Genomic DNA, 27,804 nt, shown 5'->3' on the forward strand with positions numbered 1-27,804 from the left:
TATATACATACACACATATATATACATACACACATATATACATACACACCTATATACACATATGTACATATACAGGGAGTCCTCGGGTTACGTCAGTCCCGAGTTACGATGTTTCGTTGTGACGACACATCTCCCATTTATTGTATAAAGCCTTGTTTTTGGTGTGTTCTTTCAAAAACTTCGTGTTTGGTGTGCGCGGCGGAAGAATACACGGTGACGCGGCTCGGGGCCGAGGAGGATAGGTGTTAGGATAGGATAAATGCTTACAGTATGTTATTTACGTACAGTATGTACGTATGTTCCGACTTACACCGAAAATTAGTTTACAATGCGATGTAGGAACAGATCAAGGTCGTAGGTCGAGGACCCCCTGTATATATATATATATATATATACATATACACATACATGTGTATATATGTGTATGTATATGTGTATGTATATGTGTATGTGTGTGTCTGTCAGTCATCACTAACCAAATCTATTTAACAAACGTTGGGGCCCTCATTTGATTTGGAAATGTGATTGCATTCAGATTGAAAGGGGTTTCTTTTGATCTTGTTCCTCCCCCTCAGCTTTAGAGATGTCAGAAGAGCAGCAGATTGTTTGTTTTCGTGAGTTTTTTTGGATTCTGTGTGTATGTCTGACTAAGTGCACAATGTGTGTCAGTGCTTGTCAGTGTTTTAGTGACCCTCATGCTCTCCAGTTACCTGTGTGCACTCTGCTTGACTGTGGGTGGAGTTACTCAGGTGAGAACAGGTAAAAGTGTGTGAGCTCTTGTGCTCTAACGCACACTCGGCTGCTCGGCTCACGGTACTTCCATCAGCGGCGTCAATATGAGATCGGCTTAGAAAAGCCAAACCTGGAGGGGCCTCTGATCTTCATGGAAGGTATTTATTTTGTGTAAGATTTGTGTGTTATCGCATTCCATAACTTTGCTGATTTATTTTCAAATTTTAAAATAAAAGCTTAGGCTTTACGTTGCCACTGTTATTATTGTATTATTGTGTATTTTATACCTAATAAATGTTTTAATTTAAGAATAGAACAAAAATGTTTCTACCAAAATACATAATAATAATGTTTCGTTTTTCTTCTCCGTTGTTGAAAGGCTGCAGCTGTCCTTTACATTGTGTGAGAAATGTAAGATTTATCTGCACAGCACTTAATAAATATTCCATACAAATGCTTCATAGATATGCAATTTAATTTAATTTTAATAAAAAAAAAGGTAGGTAAAAGAAAAGAAATTTACTTGTATAATACTTGTATGTTTCATTTTTTTTTTGTTATTTATTGCACTAAAGCTCATATTTCTTGTACTTTCACAGCGCTAGAAAGACCAAGCACTGGTGTAGCTTTGTGAAAACGCTTCACAAAAAATAATACCTTAAAGGCATTATCATTCATATAAGTTTAATTATATGAAATGGTAGCAGTGAAATTCATATGAAATCTAATTTAATATTAATGCTTCTACCACTAATACTATTAATAATAATAATAATAATAATAATGTAGAACCTCACGCTGAAATTGAGTCCAAGTCTCTGTAGTCGGACTGGAGGCCTGTCTCCAACATTCACTAAAGAAATGAATTATAACCATCATCATCTTTGCTGTTTAATCCATTTCAATGCGTTATATAATGTTTATTAACAGAGGTGGGTATTAACTCCTCACATTTACCAAAGTAGAATATTGACTGATTTATATCACTGAGCAATTTCAAATGATATTTTTTCATCGAATGATTATTAGTGAATAAAGGAATCTATTTTTTCCCTTCAGGTGGTCACTGATTACCTTTGTACACCCTCAGAAAAAAGTAAAATGGAGGTACAACAGTGTTTAAAAGTCCAGTTTTGTTCCTTAAAGGTACATTACATTCTCTTCTCCAGAAGGAGAGTTACATGTTTGTAATCTTTCAGAACAGAACTGTGTCATATAAAAAAAGCATAATAAAAGTCCTGGAGATGAAGTATGAAATCAATACATTTTTAAAAATCTACAATTATAATAAAATAAGGTGCAATTATGTTCTCTATTTAATGGTACAAATATGTTCCCTTGAGAGGGTACCACCACAGAGACGAATCTTCTGTCAGTGCATGTGTAAACATTACTCTGTTAAAGTGGTGAGCTGACTGATTCGTGATCAGCGTTTACTTTGACGCTTTAGTTTTTATTTGGAATTCAAAAGTGAAGAGAGGTGAGGAGAAAGCGGTACATGGTTCCTGTGAAGTTCCTGTGCTGATAGATTCAGAACTTTTAATGTTATACTTGGCTACTGTTATGTGGGCGGTTATTAATTTACTGAAGTAACTGTATTTATACTTGAGTGTGGATTTGAATATGCTCCACCTACTTCTGAATATTAATGCTGTTACTGTACGTGGCACCGGATCCAGATCCGTTTATTATTCTAACTCAAGTCTACTTTGTCCTTCCCAGTAAACAAGGAACGTCCCTGGATGTTCAAAATAGTTCTAAAAGTAGTCTGTCCGTCAAGGACATATTTTAAACGTCAATGGACGTCCAAAATCCATCTTAATAAGTTAGTTAAGTGGTGACCAATCGATAACGTCAGTGGACGTCCAAAATGCGTTTTATACGAGTAATTTATTTCAGGACCAATTAATAACGTCAATGGACGTCCAAAATACGTCTAATAGTAGTCTTTTCAATGTCTGTGTTTCAACTTTCATTTTGAACGTTGATTAGACGGCAATCATTACGTTATTTCAACGTTGAATCAACGGCTAAATGTTTACTGGGATGTCTATCTGATGTGATCAAATCTCTCCTCCAGATTCCTACTCTCTGTGAATATGGCAATGGTCTTTTCTGATGATCAAGTGGCGTGTGTGTGCGAGGTGCTGCTGCAGAGCGGCTGTATGGACCGCCTGGCCACGTTCCTCCATTCTTTACCTTCCATCTCACCTTCCTCCTCCTCCTCGTTCCTCGGTCTGCAGGGTGTGGAGAGTGTGCTAAAGGCCCGTGCGGCCGTGGCCTTCCATCAGGGCCGATTCACAGAGCTTTATGCCATCATTGAGGGCCATGGTTTCTCACCTCACAGCCACTCTCTACTGCAGCAGCTGTGGCTCAGGGCCCATTACCTGGAGGCTGAGCTGCAGAGGGGCCGGCCCCTGGGGGCTGTGGGCAAGTACCGCGTCCGGCGCAAATTCCCCCTGCCGCGCACCATCTGGGACGGAGAGGAGACCAGCTATTGCTTTAAGGTACCAGGACTTTTTCTGTAGTAGGAAACTTTGTAGTAGGTACTTTGCAGTATAATGTAATCTGCAACTTGCATGAGATGGAGGAAGACATTCCTTTGTAGTGCTTGAATGGATCTGTTTATGCTCCATAGAGCATGCCCCCCACATGTGGGAGACCATGTTTAGTGCAGAATCTCTGGCACATCTAAGCCACTACGTGTCAATACAACATCTGTCTTATAAGAATCACTGGAGAAAATGGCAGAATGCCCTTTGAAAAACACACAAGACCCTGTTAATTGACCGTATTAACAAGATAGTCAGTGTCAGAGACAGGGACGTGGTGGTGGGGGGAGTGGATCAGACACAGCAGTGCTGCCGGTGCTTTGAAACTCTTCAGTGTCACTGTTGGACTGAGAATAGTCCACCGAATCAAAAGTATCTAGCCAACAGCGTCCTGTGAGTGGCGTCCTGTGTCCACTGATGAAGGACTAGGGCAGTGGTTCTCAAACTATGGTATGTGTACCACAGATGGTAAATCAGTGAGAGGTGGTATGCCAGATGATCTTATGTACTTATTAAATGCGTAATGGTTAAGAATTTAATAACGGTGTCGCAGTAGGTAGGTGTCGCAGTCACACAGCTCCAGGGACCTGTAGGTTCGATTCCCGCTCCGGGTGACTGTCTGGGAGGAGTGTGGTGTGTTCTCCCTGTGTCTGCGTGGGTTTCCTCCGGGTGACTGTCTGTGAGGAGTGTGGTGTGTTCTCCCTGTGTCTGCATGGGTTTCCTCTGGGTGACTGTCTGTGAGGAGTGCGGTGTGTTCTCCCTGTGTCTGCGTGGGTTTCCTCTGGGTGACTGTCTGTGAGTAGTGTGGTGTGTTCTCTCTGTGTCCGTGTGGGTTTCCTCCGGGTGACTGTCTGTGAGGAGTGTGGTGTGTTCTCCCTGTGTCTGCGTGGGTTTCCTCCGGGTGACTGTCTGTGAGGAATGTGGTGTGTTCTCTCTGTGTCTGCGTGGGTTTCCTCTGGGTGCTCCGGTTTCCTCCCACAGTCCAAAAACACACGTTGGTAGGTGGATTGGCGACTCAAAAGTGTCCGTAGGTGTGAGTGAATGTGTGTGTGTGTTGCCCTGTGAAGGACTGGCGCCCCCTCCAGGGTGTATTCCCGCCTTGCGCCCAATGATTCCAGGTAGGCTCCGGACCCACCGTGACCTGGAAATGGATAAGCGGTTACAGATAATGAATGGATGGATATCTAACATATGAATGGTTTTTCATTTTTGTGTTTAAAAGGAAAAAAAAAAAGAAAACGACATGCGCATACACCATGGTTCATTACATCTGTAAATGGGGCAAGGCAGTGTTCCCTGCTGTTTTTTTTTTCCAAAGAGGGAATGCGATTCCTTGGTATTTGGCAAAATCAGAGTAAAGAAAGCCGGCGGTTTCAGCGACTTACTTTCTGGATGTAAACAAAGGCTAGAGACAGACGTGAGCAATTTGGACTTTATTACAAAAATGGCAACGCGCGAATGAGCAAAACAAGCCGAGACCAAGCATGAGCACACAACAAGAAAGGCAAAATCCAGAGGCAAAACTTCTACCACCTTCTCTGACTTTACGTCTTCAAGGTTCACCAACAATGCAGAGCGGACAGTGAGAGGACACACTGATTTAAAACTCAAGCAGCACTGCTGGGTCTGATCCACTTGTACAACACACTTAACACCACATCGGTGGGGGTGGGGAACGTAATTGGCAGAGCAACATATGGACTACTAATTGTAAAAATACAGGGCTCCTGTGTGGTCCGCGGAGCTGAGAATGGACATTGAGTGTAGAAACAAGGAGGTGGTCTTCCCCAGAAACAAACAAAAGCAGAAAAAGAACCAGGTCTTTAGTAAAGAAACAGGTGAAAGAAAAGGATATTTTCAGGAACCCCACGCGACGGAAGCATTTCCCTCACTGTCTCTGTTTTTAAGGTCACACATAGAAATGATGGTTCTACAATTAAAATGGTTCTTTATTGAAAGAAATGGCTTTCTATAGAACCCTGAACACTTGAAGAACTTTTTGCAAGGTGCTAAAGATTTTGGAGAACCTTTTAGAGAAGCGTTCTATATGGCACCAAAAATGGTTCCTCTGTTGTAACAAATTTGACATCGTGACCATAGAGGAACCCAGAGTTCTCATAATGGTGCATTACTGCTTTCAACTGCTAGCTTCTAAACACAGATGAACAGACGGTGAACAACTTTTTGTCGTGGTGTAAGTTAAGCAAATAAACTGGCCTTTTAAATCTGTATGAACATGCCAGTGTCCTGTTCTGTGTGTGTGTGTGTAGGAGAAGTCTCGCTGTGTGTTGAGAGAGTGGTACTGCAGAAAGCCCTACCCCTCGCCACGAGAGAAGCGTGACCTGGCAGCAGCCACTGGTCTCACAGCCACTCAGGTCAGCAACTGGTTCAAAAACCGCCGTCAGAGGGACAGAGCTGCCCAGGGACGCAAAGGGTGAGATGACTATGTCCTTAAAAATAAATCAATTTAATAATTATGCAATAATAATTATCTGTAACTGCTTATTCAATTCAGGGTCACGGAGCCTACCTGGAATCATTGGGCGCAAGGGGGGAATACACCCTGGAGGGGGCGCCACAGACTTAAAACACACACACACACACACACACTCACACCTACGGACACTTTTGAGTCGCCAATCCACCTACCAATGTGTGTTTTTGGACTGTGGGAGGAAACCGGAGCACCCGGAGGAAACCCACGCAGACACAGGGAGAACACACCACACTCCTCACACACAGTCACCCGGAGGAAACCCACACAGACACAGGGAGAACACACCACACTCCTCACAGACAGTCACCCGGAGGAAACCCACGCAGACACAGGGAGAACACACCACACTCCTCACAGACAGTCACCCGGAGGAAACCCACGCAGACACAGGGAGAACACACCACACTCCTCACAGACAGTCACCCGGAGGAAACCCACGCAGACACAGGGAGAACACACCACACTCCTCACAGACAGTCACCCGGAGGAAACCCACGCAGACACAGGGAGAACACACCACACTCCTCACAGACAGTCACCCGGAGGAAACCCACGCAGACACAGGGAGAACACACCACACTCCTCACAGACAGTCACCCGGAGGAAACCCACGCAAACACAGGGAGAACACACCACACTCCTCACAGACAGTCACCCGGAGGAAACCCACACAGACACAGGGAGAACACACAACTCTCCTCACAGACAGTCACCCGGAGGAAACCCACGCAGACACAGAGAGAACACACCACACTCCTCACAGACAGTCACCCGGAGGAAACCCACGCAGACACAGGGAGAACACACCACACTCCTCACAGACAGTCACCCGGAGGAAACCCACGCAGACACAGAGAGAACACACCACACTCCTCACAGACAGTCACCCGGAGGAAACCCACGCAGACACAGGGAGAACACACCACACTCCTCACAGACAGTCACCCGGAGGAAACCCACGCAGACACAGAGAGAACACACCACACTCCTCACAGACAGTCACCCGGAGGAAACCCACGCAGACACAGGGAGAACACACCACACTCCTCACAGACAGTCACCCGGAGGAAACCCACGCAAACACAGGGAGAACACACCACACTCCTCACAGACAGTCACCCGGAGGAAACCCACGCAGACACAGAGAGAACACACCACACTCCTCACAGACAGTCACCCGGAGGAAACCCACGCAGACACAGAGAGAACACACCACACTCCTCACAGACAGTCACCCGGAGGAAACCCACGCAGACACAGAGAGAACACACCACACTCCTCACAGACAGTCACCCGGAGGAAACCCACGCAGACACAGAGAGAACACACCACACTCCTCACAGACAGTCACCCGGAGGAAACCCACACAGACACAGGGAGAACACACCACTCTCCTCACAGACAGTCACCCGGAGGAAACCCACGCAGACACAGGGAGAACACACCACACTCCTCACAGACAGTCACCCGGAGGAAACCCACGCAGACACAGGGAGAACACACCACACTCCTCACAGACAGTCACCCGGAGGAAACCCACGCAGACACAGGGAGAACACACCACACTCCTCACAGACAGTCACCCGGAGGAAACCCACGCAGACACAGAGAGAACACACCACACTCCTCACAGACAGTCACCCGGAGGAAACCCACGCAGACACAGAGAGAACACACCACACTCCTCACAGACAGTCACCCGGAGGAAACCCACGCAGACACAGAGAGAACACACCACACTCCACACAGACAGTCACCCGGAGGAAACCCACGCAGACACAGGGAGAACACACCACACTCCTCACAGACAGTCACCCGGAGGAAACCCACACAGACACAGGGAGAACACACCACTCTCCTCAGACAGTCACCCGGAGGAAACCGGGTGTGTGACTGCGACACTACCTGCTGCACCATCGTGCCGCCCATTAAATATTATAATAAAAATAATAATAATTAAATCCCAGAAAACTCCATTTTCTTGGAGACTATATTTAGAGCAAAAACAATTGGAAATTGGAATTGAAACCATGAAAGGTATTTTAAAAATGACAAACGTGCAAGAAAAGAAAGTAAATGATTTTAAAAAAATGAAAGCAATAGAACCCTCCTGAGATTTACACCTCAGAGAAGCTCTGCAAGAACTAGAGAGTTGTTACTGAATAAACAGTGAAGGGTTACGCTGCTCAAATAGAAATAGGAATGTGTTTAGTCTCGATTTAAAAGTGTCTATAGTCAGGGCTCGTCTAATTTTTCTCTGTCAACTGGTTCCTAAAGAGAGGGTTAGAGTTCTTGGCTCAGAATTCTCAGATCGTTATGGTCTTTAATTTAAAGTCTTGTTCTCTCTCTGTCGACTGGCATAGCTCCAGTAAATATCTAGAGGAGGGTTCCACAGTTCTGATGATAATCTTTCAGATCCCCATATCACTGTTCCCCATTTTAAAATGGCAGCTAGTGTTTTTCAAATCATTTAAAGTATCAAAAAGTGTGTGTGTGTTCTTGGTGGCTCTCTGATTACCAGACTTTAACAAAACCCTGTCATTCTCAGTGTTTACTTGAAAATGTCATGTTTCTTTTTCTGTATAAATTACAGATCACTGCTTTACACTGCCACATTTTCTCTCTCTATTCGTCACAGACAAATGGAGGATTCGATTCCTCAGCAGTTTCTGTGCTCCAGTGGAAAATCTAGAGAAGAGTTCCACAGTTCTGATGATGATATTTCACCTCCAACGAGCCCTAGGACACTGTTCCCCTGCTCCCAGCTCTCCTCTGCCCATCCACCACCTCTCAGCCACCTGGGGCCTGCACGCTATCCTCCATACTGACCAGGGTCTGAACATCACACTTCATACCGACTAGAGCCTGGACACGTGTCCCTGTACTGACCATTATTGCAGACTCAACACTCTGTCTACGCTTGAACACGTTGTAAGGTCAGTGGAGTATGAACACAGAAAGCTGCTGCCACCTGGTGGTAAGGAAAGAGAAGAGTCCTCAGTCTGATACAGTTGGATAATCTGTAAGAGAGAGTGGATGAAATGGCGCTACAATACTTGAACACACAATAAGTATCATGAAGTTTGATTTTGTTGTTTCCCTGAGGTTTACGAATATGTTAGAATGGACAAAATGCAACAGCACAACAGCAGAGCGGGATTTAAAAAGCAGGGTTTTAGAATGAATATGATTCATTCAGAGTGACCAGGATGGACGACTACTGACGTGCAGACTGACCAATTAAATGTTTACAGAGAAGGTTATCGACCAATAACGGTAGCTCTACACTCAGACCGTCCAATCAGAAGATTTTAGGCTACTTCGCCACGCCCCCTTCTCACTCAAGCGAACCAATCGGAGTAGGGGAGGGCGGGACTAGTTTGTGAACGAAACTTCTCGAAGTTCTATGTAAGCTCTACAAAAACAAAATGGCGGACGTTTGTGAAATTCCGCCCGGACATTTTTTTAAGTCTAAAAAAGAGGACATGTCCGAGTAAAAGAGGACGTCTGGTCACCCTAAATATGATAAAATATTATGAATTCCATTCCCAACATTTACAGGTGAAAAAAATGGCGGTTTTCCTCCTTGTTTCTGCTAGCGTTTTTTCAACATTTCAACACAGCATTTCCAGTCATTTTATGTATTGTGTCAATTATTATTATTTTTTAACGTCTTAAATCTTAAGAGAATCAAGAAAAAAAGTACTGTCAATTTTAAAAGCAGAGGAAAAAAATTAAAATGGCTTTCTCACCTGGTGAGGAAGAGAGTCTTCCTTAAAAATAAAGAAAACGTGTATTATTTATGTCGTCTTATGTATTGCAACCATTACACACACAGCAGATAATCACAGCTCTGACTCTGAGATGGTACCGATGTATGAAATCCTTTTGCAGAAAGGAATCAGAGTCCCGTTATAATTTTAACATCATGTCATCCATCGTTCATTAGGAGGCCCCTGGTTCCAAATACCAACAACAGACACTTATTTCAGAGTTTATTAAGACGGTGCACAGCAGTATCTTTTAAAAAATCTGAATGACCAAAAGTGAGCAAAACCTGATACATCTTTAAACAACACTTCAGGTTTCTCAGCTTTTCTGAATCATTAAAATGGAAATTCTCAAATAATCAAGGCACTTTTTAATGTTCATCTACTCATTTAAACTACAGCCTTCGCTCTCGGGAATTGATTTTAAAGAACTATTGATTAAAAACGTACCTTGATTTTAATTATATTTTCTTTCTGAATATTCTTATTGTTAAAAAAAAAAGCATGACAGACATTCATTTTTGCCACGTTGTCTAATGATTTTAAACATTTTCCAAAATAAGGCTATTTCTTATTAAAGGCTTCCTAAACACTCGATTTTTTTCTTCAATAAATTATTTTGCAACGTGTATAATTGGCTATTGTTCAGTTAAATCCAATTTATGGTTATACCCTTTAAAAAATATTAAAATTCTGAATTTTTTTGCTTGATTTTCTACCTTTTAATATTTTGCATGAATTTTTAAATTGAATAAAATGAAATATTGTTTTCTAATGATTATGTATACTGTTTTATATGTGTGTGTGGCTTCAGGCTGTGTTTAAAAACAATAAAAAAGGTTTAACAGTCATAATCTAAGGCAAGGCAACAACACAAGCCAGGGTTGGGTTCCATTCTTAGTCTGTAATTCAACAGCACATTCACTTATATGTTCCAGTATCTAATATTGAGGATAGCAGGGGCCATTAATGCAGCGAATGGGTGGGGGGTTAACTCCTTATTAATACCCGCAATTTCAAAAAAGTTGGATGACCAGAAACTTATGCTTGAGTATTAGCATCAGTTAGCATCAATTAGCATCAGCTCCCTCCATGAATCCAGTTCAAAACAAACTGCTCCACCAGAAATGAAATATTACTATAATAGACCTTGAAGTTGGTTTTATCAGCGAGATAAATTAGTTCTGTACGACTGAATCTAACCAGCACTGTGTCCACAGAGTAGAGGGTTAGTAATCAATGGCCAAAATGCAATGACCACAAGTGGAAGTCTGAAAGAAGGCATCCTGTTGCCACTTGCCCTTGCAGCTTCCTGTTCAATTCAAGGCGAAGCAGTAGGTGATGAGCAGATTCTAGCAGTTTTCAAGTTTATGCAAATTAATGCAGCTGCCATATTGCATTAAACTAATAAGGCAAGAGTAGGACTGGACCTCGTCAAAAGCAGCAAACTTAATTCTCTCCAGATGGAACACAGTTGCTCTCTGTTACTTCTATGGATCCTTGACAACCGTGCAGAACTGGAGGGGAGTAGTTACATGGTTCTATTTTAAATCTAACGTAGTTTGAGACTGAACAATGACATTTCTAGCTTGCGTGGGAGACTGCAATTAAAATATATATATATATATTAGTTTCTTCCTTCACTGTGAGCCTCCGTACAAAACAGAAAACAGTGAAAAACTGTTCACTTTGTGTCAATAACGACACGAATGCCCCCATGAGGGAAAAGTGCAAGTGAACATTGTACCGTTATTAATATAACAGCAAATCAAATCCTAATCACAGTCAACAGTCACATGCTTTCAGTTCTTGGCTGAGATTCTGAGAGACAAATGTCTTTTCCAGTGGTTTTCCAATGGAATCGCAATATGAAACAGCCGTTTCAGGATCTGCCAAAGCATGTGTTTTCTGGCCGTCTTGGCCTATGGCTCTTTTTTAGCAAATAAATAAAGACTGTATAGAGAGTATAAAGCTCTGTAAAGCTCTCTTGTGGCTCACGCTGGTGTATCTGAAAGGGAGCTGGAGTCTCAGAGATGCAGATATTCAGCCAGGAAAACTGCCAGGATCTTGGTGAGGTTTTCCACTGTGGGCCGGTGCAGATTCTCCACTGTGTCTTGCAGAGTATGCCAGAATGAAGGGAATGGTGTGGGGATCACATGGAGGACAGGGACACCTGCAGGAACACATTAAGAATAAGGCCCTAGTGATTTTATGTTTGCGAACACAGCTTTGATCTTAAAAGTGAGTGAATGAGGGAGTTAAGAAGGAAGGAAGGAAACCTCACAAAGACTGAAGCATCACTTGCAGTCATAATACTGTGAAGAAATCACAACCTAACAACTAACTCTTTGTATTTAGCTCTCTGATGGAGTGTTTATGCTAAGGATAGGAGATTCAATTGGCCATACACCATGTATAAAGTATGCCACACTAATGCTGTATAACAACGTATACTGCCATTGCATTCATGTGTGCGACTGTGTGTGAGTGTCAGCCAATAATTACCGCGATGAAAGAATGGAATATGGTCATCTTGCACTGGGCCCAGGTAAAAATCCTTCCTGAAGTAACTGTGTTCTGATGGGTGAGACAACAGCAGGCCCTGACGGTGAAGCCTTGACTCTGAGATGACAGGAGACAAAGATCCAGCACTGAACATTGTACATTTCTCTTGTTTACCTCACTTAATTCAACGCATTACCCAGTGCTCAGTTAATTTATCAAATGCTCTAGTTATGTTAGAACTACATAAGGATATTATATCTACTGTTCTTATCATGGGAGCTGAACCACAAGAAAAAACAATATTACACTGGGCCCTGAAAATGTAAGCCACATTAATATTAGCACAAACACGCAGCATTTATTTGTGTACATATTTAATTAGGAGTTGACTATTTAAACAATATCAAGAGGCTTTTATTAGCTCGTTAGGTAAGGTTTTGTTTAAAAAAAAAAAAAAAAAAAGTCTGAACTTTATTTATCCAATGTAAAGATAAAAACGGTAAAATGGACACTTACTTATTCTAAAGTCACAAATATGATGATGCCGTGGGTGAATATTTATAACAAAAACCAAACAAACACAACATGAGTTTGTAAAACAGTTTGAAATTGCCCTTTTGTTAAAAAAATAACAACATTCAGCTAAAATACTAGTGGAAGGTTATTTCTGCCACTTAAGATATTTTTTCAATATTTTTGCTTAATATGTAAGCTGCTGGGCGGCACGGTGGCGCAGCATGTAGGTGTCGCAATCACACAGCTCCGGGGGCCTGGAGGTTGTGGGTTCGATTCCTGCTCCGGGTGACTGTCTGTGAGGAGTGTGGTGTGTTCTCTCTGTGTCTGCGTGGGTTTCCTCCGGGTGACTGTCTGTGAGGAGGGTGGTGTGTTCTCTCTGTGTCTGCGTGGGTTTCCTCCGGGTGACTGTCTGTGAGGAGTGTGGTGTGTTCTCTCTGTGTCTGCGTGGGTTTCCTCCAGGTGTTCCGGTTTCCTCCCACAGTCCAAAAACACACGTTGGTAGGTGGATTGGCGACTCAAAAGTGTCCGTAGGTGTGAGTGTGTGAGTGAGTGAATGTGTGTGTGTGTGTGTGTGTTGCCCTGTGAAGGACTGGCGCCCCCTCCAGGGTGTATTCCCACCTTGCGCCCAATGATTCCAGGTAGGCTCTGGACCCACTGCGACGCTGAACTGGATAAGGGTTACAGATAATGAATGAATGTAAGCTGCTATCTCAATATTTCGAGATACTGTATCTTTGGTTTTAGTTTTTTATTTTTTATTTCAGTAAACAGCTTTTTCCGAAAAAATGCCACCCTTCAATAACCCTTCACTCCCAAGTCACACAGCTGAATGAGATTTCACATTTGTTAATAATAAAAAACAGAACCACTGACTATGTCAATAGTAGAAGCATTAATGAGGGGCCTAATTCTGTTTCTTATCTTTTGTCATTTATGATTTCAATCACATTTACGGCTGGTTCATATTCAGGGGGGAGGCCATAAAAACCGAGATGAATTGAGGAGTGCAAACCTGCAGCAATGAGTCGGTCAAACCATCGGGCGGTGTTATCAAAATGGCTGACAATCAGCGGGTCTGGAGCTCCAAGTAAATCCAGCAACACAAACAGATCCTATAAAGGGAGATGAGAGAAAAAGACTGGTTTTCAAAAGTAGGACAGAGGCCCTATACAATGGGAGGAGGCTGTAATGGTGTCAGTGTGGCATCTACTCCCCCAAACATTAAAGAGCTAAAGTCAAGCGCTTTAATGCTTCAAGTCAAAACTTATGCTGGAAACTGGATTTTATTTGGCATTACAGTAAATTTCAATGACATTTGCCTAAAAAGAGGTAGAAGCATTTAACAAAACACTGGTCATGAGGTTCTACGGTCAGTGTGATGTAACTATGTGCCAAGGCCTTGTTCTCGCTGCCCACACAGCAGTAAGTTGTTGTGTTTTAGAGCTTGGAGTAAAACCAAGTCTGGTCCCTTGAATTGAACTGTATGACCAACTGTTGCTAAAAGTGCATTACTTTTCTGACTGCTGCCAAAATCAACTCCATGGAGTTGCACAAGGAGCTCTTTTGGGCCTGGGGTTGGGCAGAATAACTGTAAAAATGTATAGTAATTGAGGGAAAATCTAGGAAAACTGTGAAATATGAATAGCCAAAATATTTCATTAAATCCATTAAAATGTCATAAATTTTTTCTATATTTTTTGCTATTATTAGCCCATAGTCAGCAAAGAAGAGGGCACAAATCTTTATGATTTCGTTTTCAAACCCTTATCCTCTTTTTAGTTCATTTATTATTCTCTATGTTATTAATCTGAATAATGTAGTAGACCCTGTGCATCCTTTGGTAGCAGACGACATGCAGCAACTTCTTGCTGACAGTGTGTTGTAAGATGACCTGTGATTGGGGCAATTGGAGAGACGACGAATGTGATTGGTGCATAGATTAATGCTTCCATCTGCCCCTTTTTGTCTCTCTCTCGATAATGAACATCCAAAGTTTTTCATGAAATCCTATAAAATATTGATAATAAACACTTTCCAATCCTTGAAACAACAAAACCATTGTGATTTAACAAAAAAAATAAATTCAGCACCATCGGATGCGATACCGTAGTGTAAACACGGGTGTAATCTATCCGCGTACTTATCCTTTGTGGAGAAAAATGCCAGCACCCGCCTCAGTGACGAAGTGCGTTGTAAGACGGGCTGTGATTGGTGCGAAAGTTAGAGATGACGAATCACAGACTCCCATTTTGTATTCTGGCCTGTGATTGGTGTTCTGAAATGTATGTATGTTAACAACACAGGGAGGGTTTTAAAAGTCCAAATACTCGTTGAATACATTAAAAAAAATATATCTTTCCTTCCAACTAAAAGGCCCACCTCTTTTTTTGGCTCAAAATAAGACAGGAAGCATTTTATCTTCTCACTGCACAGAAAATTAAACTAAACCAATATAATTTAAAATTTTACTTTTTAATCAATACACCACAGTGGTCCATGAGGCTATAAAATCTTTACAAGTTCACAATTTAGAGACGCTCTAGTGGATCAATGTGTGCTGAGAGGATGTTACAGGATGAATTCTGCCCTGCGCCATATTTATAGACATATATAAATGACTTTTTAAAGTCTGTTTAAGTCTGTTTTTAACTGCAAATTAATGTGTTTTGATATATGTGTGATATATATGTATCTATATATGCAAGCTGCAGATGTGTATGAGTATGTCTCTCACCAGTGCATGCAGCAGTGTTGTGTGTTTGGAGCTTGAAGGATGTGGGGTACGGGACATGAGCTCAGCCAGGTGTCGAGAGCCGTATAAAGAGTCTGTATCTGTCCACTCCTCGAACGCCTCCTCACCATCGAAAAACACCAGCTGCAGAGTCACCACAGACTTCTACAGAGGGAGAGAGAGAGAGAGGGAGAGAGAGAGAGAGAGATACACATGAACAACCACCAACACAATGTCACTAGAGTTTAACAGCTTTGGAGAAGAATATCAACTGCCCAATTGTCACCCGGAGGAAACCCACGCAGACACAGCGAGAACACACCACACTCCTCACAGACAGTCACCCGGAGGAAACCCACGCAGACACAGGGAGAACACACCACACTCCTCACAGACAGTCACCCGGAGGAAACCCACGCAGACACAGGGAGAACACACCACACTCCTCACAGACAGTCACCCGGAGGAAACCCACGCAGACACAGGGAGAACACACCACACTCCTCACAGACAGTCACCCGGAGGAAACCCACGCAGACACAGGGAGAACACACCACACTCCTCACAGACAGTCACCCGGAGGAAACCCACGCAGACACAGGGAGAACACACCACATTCCTCACAGACAGTCACCCGGAGGAAACCCACGCAGACACAGGGAGAACACACCACACACTGAGCGTGTGTCGCACTGTTAAGGACTGGCGCCCCCTCCAGGGTGTATTCCTGCCTTGCGTCCAATGATTCCAGGTAGGCTCCGGACCCACCGCGACCCTGAACTGGATAAGTGGTTTCAGACAACGAATGACTAAAACATAATGCTTGTTAATTCAGTATATTTATAAACTGTAAACTACCTGCTGTTTCAGAGCCTTTAGTTCCGTGTCCAACGCTGTGGCCAGTTCCAGAAGCATAGCGCAAGGCACAGCTGAGTCACTGGCCCCAATAAAGGCCTGCTGTGGGTGTTTGGGGTCTCGGGGGAAGATTTTGGAGTCATGGTGGCAGGCGAGCAGTAGTCTGCGGGGGGCTGAGGGATCCAGCACTGCCAGGACATTACTGAAATTCACTGTCCCTTTGGGAGTGGAGGACTGGAACAAGTCTTCTTCCACCATCCAGCCTGCAGAGAGCGACCTCAGCTGGGACAATAGGTGCTGAGCACAGGAGAAAAATATACATTTAATCTTCAGCTTCCATAGAATACAGAAAATAGACTTTGATCCGTTATACATTGAAGGCCTGGGTATATCTGTGTATTTGGGTATTACCTGGCGTACAGTTTGGCTGCCCGCAGTGCCGGGCACTCTCTCTATAAGCATAGGCTTCAGGTGAGTCCCCCACAAACGAGAACCATCCACTTGTCCTGCCAGCTTACGCACCTGAGCCAGAGAGCACTTTCTGGGTTTGTGGGAGAACTGCACGGAGAAGTAAACGATCAGAAGTGTTCAAATGGACTGTTACTAATCACAGGTAGAAAACAAGGTTATTAAAATACAGAATACAGCTGTAAAATCTAACTATCTTTTGGAAAGATTTAACACCTGACACTGAAACATTGCTGTAAAAAGCAGGTGTAGCCTTGTCCATAACACAGCTGCCTTTTGTAGAGAAGACTACACTTTGGTTCTCGGCTTGGGCATGCACCATATGTTCCAAGTGTGGCTACTGCTCTAAGGAGGTCATACAAAATGTGTGCATAAAATGACTGGATAATCTGTCTAACAACGGGGCATATGAGGTTCAGACATACACGAAGACTTATGTTTTAGGCATACAGTGCACTTTTGGCACCTTAACTTATAGGGTACACTCTGTAGGGAGTAAGGAGTTATTTGGAACCGAGCTCGAGTCTTACCTTGTCCTGCAGCAGGTCTGTGCTGTGTTTTGGGCTGCTGTTTTTGCTGGGGTCAGTGGTAGTTGAGAGGTACAGACCAAGCATCAGCGTCACGGACAGCGCGAGGCACAGACACCACAGCAACACGCGCCGAGAGCCGCCACCGACCCCGAAAGCGGACACCGGCACCTGTCTGTGTCTGCGGCTGCTTTTCGACATGGTTCAGACCCACAACAACCGCTTACAGAAAGGTAACGTGGAGAGAGAGAGAGAGAGAGAGAGAGAGAGAGAGAGAGAGAGAGAGAGAGAGAGAGAGAGACACTGCGGTCCGCCAGCAGAGGGCGAACCAAAGACACGTCACTAGTAACTCCAAATAGAACCCTGGTTTGAGTCGACTTATCGAACCGGTTCTTCTGAACTGCCTGCTTCAATCAACCGGTCGTTCGACTCAATCGATTCATTTCAAATGTAGCCCAAAAGTTACATACAGCTCTAACTCTATATCTCACCTGTGCTATAATGCTAATTTGCATGCTTATATACAACATCCCATAATACTCCGTAACAGTTAAATCCTCTCCCTCTACACATTTTTCTCTTTCAACTTCTTTCACACTACTCTGGCACTCGATTCTTCTCTTATTCCTTTTGATTTATTTTTATTATATTTTTAAAACATTTGTTATAATGTGAATATGGCTGTTTTTTATTAGTATTTTTTATGTTAAACGTGCGCACTAAGCAAGACAAATTCCTCATACGTCTACATACCTATTTGATTTGTATTCGAGTCTGCGTATCGGTTCTTTTCAATGAACCATTCGAACCGATTCGCAAAGTTTGAATTAGAACGTTGCTCGCGATTATCGGCGGTTGGTGATGCTAAGCTAACTACAGTAAACGCTCAACGAGGTTTGGTCCACGGATAGATAAAAATAGAACAGTCTTCGGAGGATTTCCTGAATTTACAGGGGCTAAAACGCTGATAATTTTGTTTGCAAACGCAGCCGCTGAAGTATGAGACCTAAATACAAACCAGTTACGTCTCAAACCGTCAGTTATTAGTTAATATTTATAATTTTCCTGTTAATACTGAGGGATACTTAATTCACTGCTTACTTAAGATAACGATTTATGAGTGAATACACAAAACCTGTGTTCTTTATCAAAAAGAACACCCAAAAACTAACGATAGCTAGCTGCAGGTCTCTTGCACGTCTCCACAGTAAATTGATTTGGTTTAAAACTACACACTATTTAGAAACCCCAGGCGTTATGATTTATTCTGGAATCTCAGGGGTAGTGTCAGCATCTCTCTCACATTTAGGATAATTGCGGTTATATTTGTTTTGCTAATTTATTTAGTTTTTATTTGCGTGTTTTATACATAACTAAATAAATAAAATTGCTAGCTATCACTGTGTTATAAAGTAAAACACATAAAAGAAATGTAGAGAGGAAACTACACTACACACTAACTACACCTTTTTTAACAGCTGTAAGATAATAAAGAGGCTCGCATATTTCAAGCTCAACTCCAGGTGAACCCTCACTCCTCTTGTAAATTACGCACTGCTGCCGAATGTAAGTTTAGAGAAAGGCTTTCTATAAAATATATCTCCAGTTTCGTTGTATGGCTCTGTTTCCCGGTCCTGTTTGTAGCTCTGCTGCAGTTCCTCGTCCTCAGAGTCATGTGACTGAGTTATTTTCTGTTAAAGGAACAGGCACACATTTATGAGGCCAAAATGTAATCATTTGATGATTATAAAATATAATCAATGGCATCACTTTAACTGTAATTATATTACATTTTAAATATTAAAATATATTCTCAATTAAATGCATTGTTCAATTAAATATGTTTCAATTAAAATAAAAAAGTATATCCTCACAGCAGTGGTAATAAATTGATGAACAGGAAAACGTGAAATCACAAAAAATAAGTATTTAATCTTCAGGAACAAATTAAAATGTACGTCATTTTTTTTTATATTTGTCACATTCTGTAAGCAGGTAGGTGTCACGGTCACACAGCTCCAGGGACCTGGAGGTTGTGGGTTCGATTCCTGCTCCGGGTGACTGTCTGTGAGGAGTGTGGTGTGTTCTCTCTGTGTCTGCGTGGGTTTCCTCCGGGCGACTGTCTGTGAGGAGTGTGGTGTGTTCTCTCTGTGTCTGCGTGGGTTTCCTCCGGGCGACTGTCTGTGAGGAGTGTGGTGTGTTCTCCCTGTGCCTGCGTGGGTTTCCTCCGGGTGACTATCTGTGAGGAGTGTGGTGTGTTCTCTCTGTGTCTGCGTGGGTTTCCTCCGGGTGACTGTCTGTGAGGAGTGTGGTGTGTTCTCTCTGTGTCTGCGTGGGTTTCCTCTGGGTGACTGTCTGTGAGGAGTGTGGTGTGTTCTCCCTGTGTCTGCGTGGGTTTCCTCCGGGTGACTGTCTGTGAGGAGTGTGGTGTGTTCTCCCTGTGTCTGCGTGGGTTTCCTCCGGGTGACTGTCTGTGAGGAGTGTGGTGTGTTCTCCCTGTGTCCGCGTGGGTTTCCTCCGGGTGACTGTCTGTGAGGAGTGTGGTGTAAGTAAATGTGTGTGAGTAAATGTGTGAGTGTGTGTGTTGCTCTGTGAAGGACTGGCACCCTCTCCAGCGTGAGGACCTCGGCACCGTCGTTCTCCACGTGGGGACGAACGACACTTCCGCCCGCCGCAGCGAGGTCCTGAAGGAGCACTACCGTTCGCTTCTGGATACCGCTCGGAAGAAGACAGACGCCAGGATCGTCGTCTCCGGCCACCTACAGACGAGGATGTGAGGCGTACAGCAGGCTCTTCGCACTCCACTCCTGGCTCCGGGTTTGGTGTGTGGCACTGTCGGCGTGGACTACGTCGACCACTGGGAGTGTTTTCGGGAACGTCCTGCCCTCTACCGCCGGGATGGGCTTCACCCTAGTCGTCTAGGTTCTGCAGTTCTCTCTGGGAACATCGAGGATGTTCTACGCCAGGCTTGACTAATCCCACTCACCAGCACAAACCAGGCAAGTAGATTACACAGCGAACAGGTAAGTGATTTTAAGGATACACTTACAGATAATGGCCATTTGTTTGCCAATAGTAAGGGTGTATCTACAAAGCTTGCTTTAAGAAATATAAACATTTGTTACAGCATCAAGACTGTGTCTGTCCCCCGAATCAAACTTAAACCCAGAAAATATCAGTGTGCCCCAATAACCTAATCACTATTAAACCATCAGAAACAGAGCGTAGTATCTTCCCCACAGACCTAAAGTTTGGCCTACTCAATATAAGAGCACTTAACTCTAAAGCAGTCATTAAACATGAAATAATAATGGATCAGAAATGTGATGTTTTATGCCTTAGTGAAACTTGGGTCAGAAATGATGAATATTTAGCACTAAATCAAGCCACTCCTACAGGCTATAAATATGTACACAGCCCCAGACTGACGGGCAAAGGGGGTGGATTATGTATAATTTACAAAAATAATTTAATTATTAACCAAAAACATGGTTACAAATTTACTTCCTTTGAAATCATGTATATTAACATAATTAACCCTGCCACAAATAAGAACACAATCTCCTTATTAAACATTTATAGACCACCAGGGCCCTATTCAGAATTTATAAAAGAATTTGGTGAATTAGCTGCTAATTTAGCAGTGTCATGTGATAAGTTAATAATTGTAGAAGACTTTAACAGTCATTTTGAGAAAAGTGATGATCCCCTAAAAAGGCGTTCACATCAATCATAGATTCTGTTGGTTTCACACAAAATGTATCAGGTCCTACTCATTATTATAATCACACACTAGACTTGGTTTCGACCCTGGGAACGAACATAAAAAACCGTGCAGCTTTTGATACAATTGATCATACTATTGTGCTAGAAAGATTAAAAAACATGGTTGGAATAACAGGAACAGCCCTATCATGGTTTAAGTCTTACCTCACAGATCGCTATCAGTTTGTAAACGTAAATAATGTTTCTTCTACTCATACAAAAATGAGATTTGGAGTTCCCCAATGCTCCATTTTAGGACCTTTACTATTCATATTATACATGCTGCCACTGGGCAGAGTTATTAGCAGGCATGGCATTACCTTCCACAGTTACGCAGATGACACACAGTTATACATATTAGCCAAACCAGATGACAAACCTACACTAAAGAAAATGGAGGACTGTGTTAAAGAAGTGAAGCATTGGATGTCATACAATTTCCTTCTGCTAAACAGCGACAAAACCGAGGTTCTCCTTCTAGGTCCAAAACCTGCTATAAATAAGGTATCAGACTTAATACATAATTTTGACTTCCCTGTTCTCCTGAGCTCATCAGCTAAAAATCTTTGTTATAATTGATTCAGATCTATCATTTGATCAGCATATAGGTAACATTACAAAAACAGCTTTCCTACATTCCTACACTTCAATGTTAGAATTGAAGTGTGGACAGTACGGCTGAGGAAGTGTCGGTTCACTCAGCAAGGAGCAGGCAGGACTCAAAATAACTCATTCCCCTAGGAACAGGACCTGAAACACAAGGTTAGTAATAATACCGGCATACATTCCTTAATGTATATTCCAGTCTTGGTGATGGGGCCAATTCACTGACCTCATCACATTCTTATAGACATCTTTTAATAACACTTAGGTCTTTAGAACTAATCGTAAGAGATTGAAGGGGGTTATAATTTCAGGACAAAATCAGAACAAATCAAACATAATACAGTGCACGTAAATGCAAAACTATATTCGTGGAGGCCCCTCATACTCTTCCAAACATCTCAAAGTTATTTAGAGACCACTGTCAATGATCAAATCTAAACATCTCATTGCATCCAATGAAAGTAAATTGGATGTAGTGGGGCGGGGCTTATGTTATGGACATATCAGTATTCAAGAATCACAAAATCCTCCCAGTGGACCCATATTAATTAGAGCATTGTAGAATCAAGATATTTGAAATATATTAAATGTCAGAAATCAAGTTAAATCCACATCTGAAACTTTCTACTTAATCTCTTTCATGGACATGTTCAAATACATAATGCTGAGTGTACTGACATCAAACTGATAAAAACCTGCTAAACAGGAGTGCATGCACATGGTAGAGCAGGTAGCCAATGAAATGAAACCGTCATATGTGACTCAATTTGTGTTCAATAGTTATCTGATGCGGCACTGTGGCACAGCAGGTAGGTGTCGCAGTCACACAGCTTCAGGGACCTGGAGGTTGTGGGTTCGATTCCCGCTCCGGGTGACTGTCTGTGAGGAGTGTGGTGTGTTCTCCCTGTGTCTGCGTGGGTTTCCTCCGGGTGACTGTCTGTGAGGAATGTGGTGTGTTCTCCCTGTGTCTGCGTGGGTTTCCTCCGGGTGACTGTCTGTGAGGAGTGTGGTGTGTTCTCTCTGTGTCTGCGTGGGTTTCCTCCGGGTGTCCTCCCACAGTCCAAAAACACACGTTGGTAGGTGGATTGGCGACTCAAAAGTTGTCCGTAGGTATGTGTGTGTGTTGCCCTGTGAAGGACTGGCGCCCCCTCCAGGGTGTATTCCCGCCTTGCGCCCAATGATTCCAGGTAGGCTCTGGACCCACCGTGACCCTGAACTGGATAATGGTTACAGATAATGAATGAATGAATGAATAGTTATCTGATATTGCATGTACATTTAGGCAGAGAATCTGAAGTTGAGACTATGTAGTGTGTATTTAAACATCCATTTCTGTGTCATACTTTTGTAAATTTTTTGCAAAACAAAGCTTTGTTGACACAATCCAGTAAATAACCCCATTACAAATGATTCAACAAAGGAGTCATTCGTATTAAACCCATTACAAACACACAGCAAAATAACATTCGGAAATATTTTATTTATTTATTTTTTTTTATAAAATAATGAAAACATAATTTACACTTATTAAATTTACACTTATTGATATAAGGTTCTCATGAGAAACTGAAAGATAGATCAGTTGTCATATTTTTATGATGCATTGGAACAGCTGCTTCATGCACAAAGCAATAACAAAATAAAAAATTAAAGTAAAAAATAACCAAATCAGCTTTGTACAAAAGAGCAGAAATCAAACAGTGGATGTAATGATGACAAAACTAAAATTCACCAAAGTATGTTTTTCTCCAAGAATTTAAAGAAAAATAAATAATCTAAATTTTACACATAAAACACAGCAAATTTTACAGTCAGAATATAGCTGTATGATTTATTCATATGCAGCACATAACCACATAATATTTAGCTTGAGATAAAATTAGATGAAACGTAATTGCTTAAAGACACCTCCACCGTTCGTTCAGCTAACCTTCAACTCATACGTCAAAATAATTAAGACATCTGATGGTGCATATATTACCACAAAAGCACACAGAGCTTTAAATGAGGCTATGTGTGTGTGTGTGTGTGTGTGTGTGTGGAAGCTCTAGTTTAAGTAACTAACATACATAGTGGGCATAGCACACACTGAGAGACTCTTCATGGTGTCTGGATAGGAAGAAGCAGACTGATCAGGATAGTGTTTTAAGAGGCAGAGAGGGTTTGGGAGATGTTGCATAATTAAAAGGCTCATTCACATTTGTAGTTCCGTTTCATAAATATATACAGTATCCCGCGAAAGTCAGAGGCCACTTTAAAGTTATTTCATTTCCAGTCAAAGCAGCTGTTGAGCCACTTGCATGGATGGACAGGGAGAGGACTCCTAACAATCATGCAATTCCTGGTAGAGCAGCAAAACCCTCCCCATCAGATAAACAGCACTTAAAAGGTTAATCCTGGAGAGACTGGAGAAAACACAGCTCTGGAACAATGGACCAAAACGAATGCGATGTCTTTGGAAGTCGATTGTGAAAAACAAAAAATGCAACCAACTTCTAAGACCGAATTTTTGAGGCGTCTAAATATTTTGCTACAGTTTTTTCGCAAAACTCAAAGCAAGTCTCCGGAAAGGGTCTCAAAGCTGTACTAAAGGCAAAGGGAGGACCATAAAAAACTGAAAATGTTGATATTTTTTCTTTGTTTTTTTAGACGTCTGGTGCTTAAACGGAATAGTTATTTACGTAATTGATTATTATAAGAATAAGACAAATTATGAACGGTAATCAGACTTCTGCACTGTATTTAATCACTATATGTACACTGTTTAAAAAATAATAACTCCAGAAAAGTGTGTGTGTGTGTGTATTTCCCCCAGATGTGTATGTTCAAGCCTAGAACTACACAGGAACCATTACTGTATTTGAAAAAATTTATACACACATGAATATTTGCAGTTCCAATTGTGTAAAGACAAATCTACAACATGAACAAAGATGTTAGCTTATCAGTGTTTATTATTTAAATAACTGTTACTTATCCCTCTCCAGTATAAAAGGTACGAGGTTGACCAAGCTAGATTTGCAACTATCATCTCATACTAGCTTCCAAAATTACTTTAAGAATACAAAACGTATGCTGTCCCCTGGCCAAGAGATAAATAAATAGAATAAATAGTTCAGGCCATTACAAGGGCTCACTGAGGGTCCTGAGAGATGAGATGATGTGTTCCAGTTAGAGAAGATTAAAGGGACAGTCAGGGTTGACATGGATTGAGAGGTTTTACGAGCAACAATTTATCTCAGACCTATTTACACAGAATTGCCAATTCATTAGAAACGCCTACCTTGTAGCTAACTCAGTGTCAGTTTTATTAGAAATACTATATAGATTCACTTTTTAGGTGTAGATTTGTTGCTGCAAAGTTCATCAGCGCCTCCACCCCATCCATCAATATAAAGGGACCACCCCAGTGACATTACTGCATTGGGAATAGTCCACCATCTAAAAAGGAACCTACAAAGCAGTGGTTTCTGATAAAATGGCCGAAAAGTCTTCATCCAGTTCCTGCAACTTAATTTATACAGTTACTGCAGCCAAAAGTACTCAATCCTAGTATAGTGCTAAGACTTTTTGAATTAATTACCCACTCTGTGGATGATCTGTGTCTATTCTATTTTTTTCCCCCAGAAAAAGCTGTCGTGTCACCTGATAAAACCTTAAACAAACGGTAAATAGAAAAATAGATTCTGTACGGAAACGCACGCTCCCTCCTCGGCCAGAGGGGTGGTGATAGAATCGTTGTGTCTGTTTTTGCATACAGATAAACAGTGTCTGGATTTGGCAGAAAAGTCACCCTCTGTTTCAGCGCTGATTTCCCTTCACCACTTAAAGGCGTTCTAGGCAATTTCATCATGAGTGTCTGGCCGTGTTATTGTTGTTGTACGTCTGCCTAGCTGCCAAAAGGTTGCACATCCTGAATCCCAATCAGTGCACTAGTGCATTAGTCAAGTTGACCTCCAGCAGCCAAAAAAAGGTGAACCCCAACAACAAAAACCACATCACTCCATCCTACAGTGCAGTGCTTCTCACAGGTTTTCTCAGTTACAAATTACAATTGCGCTGATGCTGTTGCTAAAATAAACACATCGTTTTGTGTATTGCAACAGGAGCATTCTTGGCTGAGCATATTTCACTGAGCTATTTAGCTAAATAATGTTTATAATGCCAACGTATTTTTTGAGAGCAGACCAGAGTCCAGACGCTGAGTTAGGTATAAAGAACGTATAAAACAAAAAGGTGCACTTCTGTTATTGTTTGCCATGTTTAATTTGCTAATTAGCATGCTAAAAAAATGTAAATTCCTAAGTAGCCGTAACAGATAGCCTGGTTAGCTACATAAAGACTGGTCTTAACATAGCAAATTGAATGCAAAATTTTTAAAATACTAAATATTTTAAATCATTTTATTGCTCCATTTATTCAAAAGCTTTGTCTGTTTTGTTCATGTTTGAAAGGAAAAGTCTTGGCAATGATTTCTGTGGGAGTTCTGCTCTTGAACTCTACGTTAACGCTAATGTGATCTCATCACTTAAGAAGACACTTGAGCTAATACAGTTACAGCACCGCCCTTAAGGTGGATTTAAGGAGGACTTGTTAAAAATGGTGTTGAAATGGAGGGCTCAGAGTTTACACACAGTGCTATGCCAAAGCGAATATAGAGGGAACTGCTGTTTGCCGTTTCTACAGTCATTATCAGGCTCCAAAACTGGCTGAACACACACGCAGACACCTTCACAAAAATCATCAACGAACTTGAGATCAGCATCACAGTAATAAGAGCGGTTACTATAATTGGTCGTGTCTTTTACAGTAAACGTTTAACGGTAGTGGTGGGGGTTCTTTGTGTAGAGATGGATGACTGGATGTTTTCGTGTAGTAGTGTTGTTTACACTGTGTATCGGAGTCTGAAATCACTTATATTTGAAAGCTCTAGCCACTGATATATGTACACAGATGCAACTGGAGATATGGAAATAAAGAACAGTCAAAAGTACTGACAGAATGTTGAATCTGTCCATAATCTGTAGCACATTGATTAAAGATTCAGCAAAGTAGGATCTGCAGTGTATCATGATGCATTGTCTGAGATGTGAACATTGGTATTCACTCTCTGATAAAGACAAGACTGTAAAACATTAAATTACAATAAAATTGAGTTTTCAATGTACCTTCACCCATTAAATTCGTAGTCCTAGTTTATATTCTATGCTTATATACGTATACATATATACGTATATACACACACACACACACGCCGCATAAGTCGAAACAAATTGTACCTAACTAGAGTACCATGTTTTCCCTTGGCATGCTCCACAGTGCTGCATGCTGGGAAATGTAGTCCCAAGAAGACAGGATCCAATCCAATCTCTCTTTTTTGGCTGTAGCGCTGCATGTACAGTAATAGGCCTCTCTGAATGTGAATGTCTCTCAGTTCAACTGGCTCAAGTTAGGTGTCCTCTGAGTATTTTTTTTAAAGACTTGTCCATTACAAAAATAGGCTAGGGGGGAAAAATTGCTCAGAAAGGAATGTGTTCATGTGCTCCCTTCAGCAAGGGATTTACTTCTTTTTCATACAGGACACTCTTTTTTCCGTAAGTAATGTCCACATTTTTCTTTTCCAGTTAAAGAGCCCCATTTGTCGAGCTGTATTTAGTGCTTCTCTTTCACCTTTATTCTTTTCTGAATGCTCAGTCTTTTATGGTTGTGGAGAAAGGTGAGATGAAGTCAGTGTGGGCTGTTATTTATAAAACAGCTGGTACAAAACTATACCACAGTAATGGAGGGACAGGCACAGGATTCAAACACGAACGTTTTCCATAAGCCCATTCCTCTTAACACCACCTCATATGTGAATTTAGAGAGAGGGAGAGTGGTCACTTTCTATCCGAGGTGGAGGAGAGCAGCTGGCTGAACTTGCGGAGCTGCTCGCTGGCAGAAAGAGACTCCTCCTGCAGACGCTGGTTGTTTTGCCTAAGGTGAGCCATCTCTGCCAGAAGAGCCACTTTGTCCTGTTTCTCCTGAAAAAGTGCATGAAGGGACAGAGGTTACTATACCTTGATTTAAGCTCTGATTCCTGAACAGCACTTTTATTTTGATAGCTTCCTGTTTGAACGGTTATTTCAGAAAGAACTGGAGAAAGTGGATGCACTTGACACTAACGGGTTATAGACATTCATCATATGCAAAAGAATGTAGTTTATACAGCCTTTAAAAGACTATGTTTTGTAGCAGTCATGATCATTGGTATTTGATTCTGTCAAGACTGATCATTTAGGTA

At 42.0% G+C, this 27,804-nt stretch overlaps 3 protein-coding genes across 5 annotated transcripts in view; 1 reads left to right on the top strand and 2 right to left on the bottom strand.

Annotated features, from left to right (window-relative positions):
• Nucleotides 1-804: 804 nt before the first annotated feature.
• Nucleotides 805-8,621, top strand: six9 (SIX homeobox 9). Its single transcript, XM_066684721.1, has 4 exons — nucleotides 805-890; nucleotides 2,813-3,239; nucleotides 5,555-5,718; nucleotides 8,420-8,621. The coding sequence occupies exons 2-4, from the start codon at nucleotides 2,832-2,834 to the stop codon at nucleotides 8,607-8,609; spliced, it is 762 nt and encodes a 253-aa protein (XP_066540818.1). The 5' UTR covers nucleotides 805-890; nucleotides 2,813-2,831; the 3' UTR covers nucleotides 8,610-8,621.
• Nucleotides 8,622-9,848: 1,227 nt separating this feature from the next.
• Nucleotides 9,849-18,823, bottom strand: qpctla (glutaminyl-peptide cyclotransferase-like a). Of its 2 annotated transcripts, XM_066684720.1 has the most exons (8): nucleotides 17,157-18,823; nucleotides 16,570-16,716; nucleotides 16,162-16,455; nucleotides 15,307-15,468; nucleotides 13,585-13,684; nucleotides 13,191-13,239; nucleotides 12,057-12,173; nucleotides 11,586-11,724 (listed from the first exon to the last, which is right to left on the bottom strand). In XM_066684720.1, exons 1-7 carry the CDS (start codon nucleotides 17,352-17,354, stop codon nucleotides 12,080-12,082), a joined length of 1,044 nt encoding a protein of 347 aa, XP_066540817.1. In that variant the 5' UTR covers nucleotides 17,355-18,823; the 3' UTR covers nucleotides 11,586-11,724; nucleotides 12,057-12,079. The 2 variants fall into 2 exon arrangements, with proteins under 2 accessions (XP_066540816.1, XP_066540817.1); XM_066684719.1 differs by lacking the exon at nucleotides 13,191-13,239 and having other exon boundaries at nucleotides 9,849-11,724.
• A 4,056-nt stretch (nucleotides 18,824-22,879) lies between these two features.
• Nucleotides 22,880-27,804, bottom strand: part of sipa1l3 (signal-induced proliferation-associated 1 like 3) — a 103,413-nt gene continuing 98,488 nt past the window's right edge. For both annotated transcript variants that reach the window (XM_066684407.1, XM_066684406.1), the window contains one exon: nucleotides 22,880-27,544. In XM_066684407.1, the coding sequence (XP_066540504.1) occupies nucleotides 27,401-27,544 (144 nt within the window). In that variant the 3' untranslated portion in view covers nucleotides 22,880-27,400. The remainder of the gene's footprint in view (nucleotides 27,545-27,804) is intronic.

This window comes from Hoplias malabaricus, chromosome 11, assembly GCF_029633855.1.
Source record: "Hoplias malabaricus isolate fHopMal1 chromosome 11, fHopMal1.hap1, whole genome shotgun sequence".
Taxonomy (NCBI): Eukaryota; Metazoa; Chordata; class Actinopteri; order Characiformes; family Erythrinidae; genus Hoplias; species Hoplias malabaricus.

Bases quoted from the DNA above. Each gene is read 5' to 3' on its own strand.
- qpctla (XM_066684719.1), bottom strand. From the start codon at position 17,354: ATGTCGAAAAGCAGCCGCAGACACAGACAGGTGCCGGTGTCCGCTTTC. The intron at 16,717-17,156 runs GTAAGACTCGAG...TTCTCCGTGCAG, and splicing joins CAGACCTGCTGCAGGACAAG to TTCTCCCACAAACCCAGAAA. The intron at 13,685-15,306 runs GTGAGAGACATA...CTCCCTTTATAG, and splicing joins CAACACTGCTGCATGCACTG to GATCTGTTTGTGTTGCTGGA.
- six9 (XM_066684721.1), top strand. From the start codon at position 2,832: ATGGCAATGGTCTTTTCTGATGATCAAGTGGCGTGTGTGTGCGAGGTG. The intron at 3,240-5,554 runs GTACCAGGACTT...GTGTGTGTGTAG, and splicing joins AGACCAGCTATTGCTTTAAG to GAGAAGTCTCGCTGTGTGTT. The intron at 5,719-8,419 runs GTGAGATGACTA...TATTCGTCACAG, and splicing joins GCTGCCCAGGGACGCAAAGG to ACAAATGGAGGATTCGATTC.